The following is a 7,892-nucleotide window of genomic DNA, read 5'->3' as shown; positions in this document are numbered from 1 at the left end:
GTGCCTGCCCCCAGTGCCTGCCCCCAGTGCCTGCCCCCAGTGCCTGCCCCCAGTGCCTGCCCCCAGTGCCTGCCCCCAGTGCCTGCCCCCAGTGCCTGCCCCCAGTGCCTGCCCCCAGTGCCTGCCCCCAGTGCCTGCCCCCAGTGCCTGCCCCCAGTGCCTGCCCCCAGTGCCTGCCCCCAGTGCCTGCCCCCAGTGCCTGCCCCCAGTGCCTGCCCCCAGTGCCTGCCCCCAGTGCCTGCCCCCAGTGCCTGCCCCCAGTGCCTGCCCCCAGTGCCTGCCCCCAGTGCCTGCCCCCAGTGCCTGCCCCCAGTGCCTGCCCCCAGTGCCTGCCCCCAGTGCCTGCCCCCAGTGCCTGCCCCCAGTGCCTGCCCCCAGTGCCTGCCCCCAGTGCCTGCCCCCAGTGCCTGCCCCCAGTGCCTGCCCCCAGTGCCTGCCCCCAGTGCCTGCCCCCAGTGCCTGCCCCCAGTGCCTGCCCCCAGTGCCTGCCCCCAGTGCCTGCCCCCAGTGCCTGCCCCCAGTGCCTGCCCCCAGTGCCTGCCCCCAGTGCCTGCCCCCAGTGCCTGCCCCCAGTGCCTGCCCCCAGTGCCTGCCCCCAGTGCCTGCCCCCAGTGCCTGCCCCCAGTGCCTGCCCCCAGTGCCTGCCCCCAGTGCCTGCCCCCAGTGCCTGCCCCCAGTGCCTGCCCCCAGTGCCTGCCCCCAGTGCCTGCCCCCAGTGCCTGCCCCCAGTGCCTGCCCCCAGTGCCTGCCCCCAGTGCCTGCCCCCAGTGCCTGCCCCCAGTGCCTGCCCCCAGTGCCTGCCCCCAGTGCCTGCCCCCAGTGCCTGCCCCCAGTGCCTGCCCCCAGTGCCTGCCCCCAGTGCCTGCCCCCAGTGCCTGCCCCCAGTGCCTGCCCCCAGTGCCTGCCCCCAGTGCCTGCCCCCAGTGCCTGCCCCCAGTGCCTGCCCCCAGTGCCTGCCCCCAGTGTCTGCCCCGTGCCCGGCTGGGCCGCGGCCTCCCCCAGCGGCCCACGGCCCTCCGACCTGACTAGGGACTACTAGTAACTGCCTACTGACTACCAATAGCTACTAGTAACTGCCTCATAACTGCCCAATAACTATTAGTAACTACAGTAGCAGCCTAGTATCTGCCTCACAACTAGTAACTGCCTCAGAACTGCCTCAGCAGTAGTACCTAATAACTGCCCCATAACTACTAGTAAGAGCCTAGTAACTGCTCACTAAGGACTAGTAAGATTCTAGTAATATTGTAATAGCTGCCTGGTAACTACTAGTAATACCTTAGTGGCTGACTAGTAACTAGTAGTGTAATAAAACCTATATGATAGTTGTTATTCAAATCTCGAGTTATGGTTAAATATATTATTCAGTAAATTAAATATAAAAAGAAATTGTGTTAACATCAGATTGTATTGTAACTGAACTTTGTTGTGGTCAGACAGTGGTATGGTTCTAAATGTTTTTGCACTTTACGTGTAACCTAAGGTTTAAAAAGAGATAAAGCATTATGTATATAGGGTTTGGGGTTTTTTTTTATGGTTAAAATCACTTGTTAAAATCGAGTTAAAATGGCCACCGTCTTCAGGCCAAACGGTGTTATGTCCAGCCATGTCTGGACTATGGATCCATGCACACCTGTGCTGAGCCGTCCCCTCCTTCCCCCACGGTGGAAAGCCGGCGAACCTTCCCTGGCGACGAAAAACCCCTCGAAAAGTTGTTGACGAACCTGCAAACCCCTCAGGGAGCACCCTCACCCTCATGAATATTCATGAAGGCTGCACTTTAAAAGGACTCCGTTTCGGGATGTAAGGTGTGTGCCTCGGTGGAGCAGAGACTCCCCGCTACACCCAGCGCTGTTTTGCTCACTTTCGTTTGCTAATAAATTTTACTGACCACTAAAACAAATTTGAAGGTGGTGATTTCATTTTAAATTATGATTAATCCGTAACAGTAGTAACTTCCTGCACTCGGCCTAACAGCTACTAGTAACTGCAGGCCTCTCCCTTTGCCTTGGGTGGCTCCTCTCTGCCCCCAGCACCCAGAACACCCCCAAAATTTCCCAGATTGCTGCCAAAGCAGCAGCCGGCCCTCCCCTCAATCACCCCATCAATCCATCCCTCTTCAGGGGCCAATCCCCCGCGGCCCCCAGAGGAAAATGTGCAGTCCCAATTCCTCCAACATGTTTCCTGTCACTCCAAAAAGCGGTTTCACTGGGCTGCACAGCCCACCCTCACCCTGAGGCGATTACATTTAACGTTTAAAGTTGAATTCTAATGACAGGATGAGTCTGAGGAGCACCTGCCTAGGACAGGATTTTCCCCCCTTTTTTTTTTCCCTTTTTTTCTCTTTAATTCACAACTTGTCAGTACACTGCAGCAATTAAATTTGATAAAACTGTACTTATGATAAATTTTTGGAGGGCAGTAGAGGGTGCTGTTCGTTCTGTTAGGAGGACAGGGCCACTCCAGCCCAATATCCAGACAGATCCAAAGCACAGAATAACCCACTGCTGAAGGGTTGGCCTTGCTCAGTCCTCCAGAAGTGGTGTGCTTCTCCATCTGGCAGTGTGTTTCAGAGAGATTGAAGGTATGGTCACTGCTCCAAATAGGTATTTAAGCAAGAATGGCTGTATCCAGCCTCTCCTGGCCCTCTTCAACTTTCGCGGTGTCTTCAGATTGACAGTTTTACCACGGTATTTTTGCACACAGCTGGGTCTGAAACCATGTTCTGGTGGTACTGGGGGTGTGATGTGCAGTCGCATGGCTGATCAAACTGTATGACTTGGCTGAGCACACACCACTGTGGCATTCACTGGGCTGAAAGGGGAGAAATGAGACTTTTGTTACGTTCTGTCTCAGCCAAAATGTGGTGTTTCTTGTGATCTGAAGGTGTGATGGGTGCATTGTACTGGGTACGCGACAGATGACTGCCCGTGCAGGTACCAGGTCTTTTGTAACTCTGTCCTGGAATGACTTTGATCCATTGGTTTTAGATGGTTACTTTGAAAAGATACATTCTTTGTTCTATTGTTTGTAATTCTGTTCTATTTTATTCTATATTCTGTGTTATCTGGGAATCAGAAACAGTATTTAGTGTGATTAATGACTTGATTCAATATAGCCACACTCCAACTTGTTTTTTTTTTGGGAAAAAAAAAATCAGCGCCCAATTACTCCTGGCAAATATATGTATCTAAAAGGTGCTTACACCCAGTGGAATTAAACATAGGTAACAGATGAGACCAGAGCATCCTGACATCACAGAAGTAGAGCTTTGCAATGAAAATCGTAATTGTTTATGTGGTCTAATTGCCTGTAGTGACTTTTCTGTGCTGCACAGCTTAAATGGTGGGAGGTTTTGCTGATGGATCTGTGATGGTTCTGGCCCTCCTCAGGATGAGTGGAAGAGTCTGGTTGTTTGGAGAAGATTGCTCATAATCACACGGACAGCCAGATTACCCTGAATTATGGCGTTATCGTTTGATATTGTTTGTGCTCGGCACACGTGGGCAAACTATAACACGGGATATTTGTGCTGAAGTGTGATACCATACTTCATTCACAGGGAAGGAAAGTTGCCAGAAGCTTTTAGCAGAAGATGCTGAGCAGTTCTATGACAGTCTTCAGAGCATGATACTTCCCACTGCCTTGGCAAGGTAAAGCATTTTTTTCACAGTCATGAGATGCACAGGAATTACCCTCTTTATTTCTCTGCACCTCACTTCCCCTGTTGATCAGACAGGTTTTTCTGTGCAGCATGGATGTGTGGGAAGAGGTTTGCAAACATTGATATCTGTGCTGTGCTTCAGAAATCCAGGAGGAAATAGCATCAGGTTTCCTAAGGGTAGAAGGGTGAGATTAGCAGGAACCAGTCCCATTAAGTGCTATTAAATGACAAAAAAAATGCTGAATGACAATCGGGGCTCGGTTCAGTTTCCATGATCAGGTTCACTTTGGGTCTCCCCCAAAGTGGGAGGCCTTGGGTCTCCCTGATCTTGTACTGGCTGCTGGGGGCAGAGACCAAAGCCAGGGCCTAGCTTCTCATGGGTTTGGTTTCTCTGGTGGACCCTCCTTTTCCACTCAGGTGGCTCAAATTCCCCCATCTCTTCCATAGCTGAGCACTGGAGGTGGGGAGAGCTCTCAAATGCATTGCCATTTCATAGAGGTTTGTGCATTCAAAATTGTGTATCTAAGATGTTTTCCTTGCTTCCGCAGCTGGTGCTGAATGGCTGCTGTCCTTCCAGCTCCTGTCATGCTGCATTGTGTACCCGCTGCTGCTGGCGTTTGGGAAGTGACTCCCTTTTCCAGGCTCTGGTGGCAACAGAGGATGCTGAGAATTTCAAGGAATGTGCTTCCCTGTTATCCCTGCCTCTAAATACACACCCATCTCCTAGAAGGTAAAAATAAAGCAGCATTGTTTAATTTCTGGAAAAAGCCAGATGACAGTGGAAGACGTCAGAAATATGCATACCAGCTTTCCCCATTCCACTGTCTCAGCTGTTACTTCCTGAGAGACAGAAGCATGTGGTTGCTAAAAATACCCTGCAAAGAGAATCCATTCTCCCTCCAATGGTAGAGTATAAATTACTCTGAGTCGTAACATATACAACTGCTTGTGGCTGGGAGAAACAATTCCAAACGTGGTTTTTGGAGAGGGGTTTCTTAATGAAACAGCAGTCCCAGCTCTGTGCCTTCCGTGCTTAGGTCGGTGATATTGCACAGAGGATCTCTGCCTCCTGCCTCTCCTGCTCCCACCCCCTCGCCCTCCTATGGGAAACGGTGCCGCTGGGGGTGGGGGGAGGCCAGCCCTTTTATAAGCGTGGTCTTGCGGCAAGTTGAAGTTGACAAGAGTGACAGGAGATTTGGCTTGCTCTGAGAAACACACCTCCCAAGCCTTGGTGTCCCTGGGATGACCAAAGGGGGAATGGAGTCAGTCGAAGTGTTCACATCTGAAGGCAAAGGCAGGGGCTTGAAAGCCCAGAAGGAATTCTTGCCTGGGGATGTCATCTTTGCGGAGCCAGCCTATGCAGCCGTGGTTTTTGATAGGTAAGAGAAAAGCACTTGTAAAACACAAACCAAAAGTAATCTTGATGCTGAATTTCATCTATCCGGGTAGGTAAAAGTTTGAAGGCATCTGGACAATGTCAGATGGGAAGGGAAGTGAGAAGTCAGAAGCACTTCTGTAATGGCACATTCACAGCTTACAGTGAATGTGCTTCCCAGGGCTCAGATCAGCTTTTTTACTTTTAATATGGTGCAGTCTGTTTCCAGGATGTGATCTTGCAGGGTGTTCGGTGCCATCAGCTTTTACCAAATGTGGTGAAAGTTGTGCGTATTCAAGTGCCTTACAAAACCAGCTCCATGTTATGCTCTAGTGAACTGCCAGGGGTTAGTGTGCTTCAGGTACAGCAATCTCAGACTGACTTTGCTGAAGCCTCTGGTGTATAATGTGTGATAAAAGTGGGTTACATTGTGCTCTGTTCATGTGTATCACCTCCCAGCTGTACATGCAGCTTCATGGCCCATTGCCTTCAAACTAGAAGGTAGTGGGCATCTGGTAGTGATATTGTTTCTGTTAAAAGTGATTTTATATTTATAGCCAGCTAAGTTAAATGGAAACGAGTTTCTGGTTTTGCTCTTGCACGAGACTGGTTTTAAATTTTTGTTCACAATGATGTAGCCACAAACTGAATTCTGGTGCAAACACATTTTTCCTTTCTGCTGCTTGTTTCAAGGATGAACAACATTCAATCAACCTGTGCTGCCAGTGTGGCTGGTAGGTGCCCACTTCTGCCCTTCAGATCAGTGGAAGATTCACTTAAATACCCTGAAAGCTAAAAGGCACAAAGAACCAAATTCTATGTTAATCTCCCATGGGATAAATCTAGAATAAAGCCTCAGACATGAATGGAATTTGTTAAGCGATATAATGCACTGGGAACAGAATTTGGTCCAAACTTTTAAACCAAGGAACTAGATGTTGGCTGAGGGTTTCATTTGGGCTTAGGAAATTTGTGAACATTCTTCAAGGGCATCATGGTGAGTCCCCAAGACTGAATTTTTTGCCCTAAACTGCCAGTGACTTTAGTGAATATCCTGCACACTGAGTGGAGTGAGCGATTCTGCCTAGTTGAGCTTTTCCTGATTGAATCAGCTCTGCTAACGAAGTCTGGGGCACAAGCAGAGCTCATGCTGCTGTTTTAATCCTGGTCATCTTGCAGCTGAAGCTGATTCATGCTACTGTGTGATCTGACAATAGCAGAGAATTGGGGATTAAATGGACAGAGCAGGAAATAAGGTTTTTTTGTGTCTTTCGTTCACTTTTCCCTTGCCCTTATACTGTCAGTGGGTGAATATGTTTATGAATCTTTACAATAGCAGCTGTGACACTTTTTAGTTTTTACTATAATATGTCATTGCAAAAGCTCACATTAAAATGTCCTCTTTTTTAATTTTAAAATGTTAAGTTCTTGAATTCTTAACCTTGAGTTCAATTACAGTAGTTAGTGACAAAACCATCTCTCCTTGATGTGCCCTTTTAGCTCTTGTACTTCAGTTTCACTTGTGTCACTAGCTGGAATCTTGCTGCGATAATGTGTTTGCTTTGGAAGTGTCTATGGACAATTATTTCTCCCATATGCCTTATTAAAAATACTAATAATCTTTTAAACTATTGAAATCATTTTGCCTTTTCATTGCTGGTTGAGGATTTTTTTCTTCTATGTGAAATGTTGTGAGCATCATGCATAGAGTAGAGCCACCAGTGTTGAAGAGCTACAACTTCGCTGCATTTTCAAATGTCACTTGTGTAATGTGAGATAAGGGGACAACCTATCACCACATCGGCTCTTATACTGCAGACTGTGTCTTAGGTTTACGTTTCCAGCAGAAAACCTTGGATGGGGGGAGATGTGCTTCACTCCCTCCCCAGGCTGTGTTTTTTTAGCTCCCAGTGAACAGATCTAGGCACTGAGCAGCAAGGGGATAAGGTAAACACATCCCTTCTCTGCGACTGCAGAGGATGGGGATGGCCTCAGTCATTCTTATCTCTCTGTTTCTTCTTCGTGCTGCTGTACAGTAACGGACTCTTACCCTCCCATGGCACGTCTCATCCCAAAGCACTTCATATACGTCAGTGGTGAAATGCATTCCCAAACTCTCCAAAGCAGGCAGTACCAACTAAATGCTTGCTGATTAGTGCTCGGCAGGGAATATCCTGGGCCTGAGATATAATGGAAACATGCATTTTTCTTGTGAAAACTGCTCTGATGTTTTTGACACACACACACAGGGCTTTGGTTTTGAATGTACCTTCTACTGCTATCTGACGGTATTAAATTGCATATAGCCCCCATTGAACTGATTGCTGTCAAGGAAGGGTAGCCTGGATCCTTGAAGGACCTGCAAGAATAAATCCACACTAGGCCACGGTGGATGTTTTCACAGAATCACAGAATTGTCTAAGTTAGAAAAGACCTTGAAGATCATCCAATCCAACCATCAACCCAACATTAACAGTTCCCGACTCCACCAGATCCCTGAGCACTGGGTCAACCCAACTCTTAAACCCCTCCAGGGATGGGGACTCCACCACCTCCCTGGGCAGCCCATTCCAACACCCAACAACCCCTTCTGCAAATAAATACTTCTTAATATCCAATCTAAACCTTCCCTGGCGCAACTTGAGGCCATTCCCTCTTGTCCTGTTGCTTATTACTTTGTTAAAGAGGCTCATCCCCCCTCTCTGCAACCTCCTTTCAGGGAGCTGTAGAGGGCGATGAGGTCTCCCCTCAGCCTCCTCTTCTCCAGACTGAACCCCCCCAGTTCCCTCAGCCACTCCCCAGCAGACCTGTGCTCCAGACCCTGCCCCAGCTCCGTTGCCCTTCTCTGGACAC

The 7,892-nt window shown here is 48.9% G+C and overlaps 1 protein-coding gene across 2 annotated transcripts in view; it reads left to right on the top strand.

The window, feature by feature from the left end:
• Positions 1-4,906: 4,906 nt before the first annotated feature.
• The window catches only part of SMYD1 (SET and MYND domain containing 1), a 27,210-nt gene continuing 24,224 nt past the window's right edge, over positions 4,907-7,892 (top strand). For both annotated transcript variants that reach the window (XM_026846915.1, XM_026846914.1), the window contains exon 1: positions 4,907-5,043. In XM_026846915.1, the coding sequence (XP_026702716.1) occupies positions 4,907-5,043 (137 nt within the window). The remainder of the gene's footprint in view (positions 5,044-7,892) is intronic.

The sequence above is a fragment of the Athene cunicularia genome, assembly GCF_003259725.1.
Source record: "Athene cunicularia isolate RWA chromosome 4 unlocalized genomic scaffold, athCun1 chr4_part1, whole genome shotgun sequence".
Lineage (NCBI taxonomy): Eukaryota > Metazoa > Chordata > Aves > Strigiformes > Strigidae > Athene > Athene cunicularia.
The sequence above is the reverse complement of the archived record's forward strand: the minus strand, read 5'-3'. Positions and strand labels throughout refer to the sequence as shown.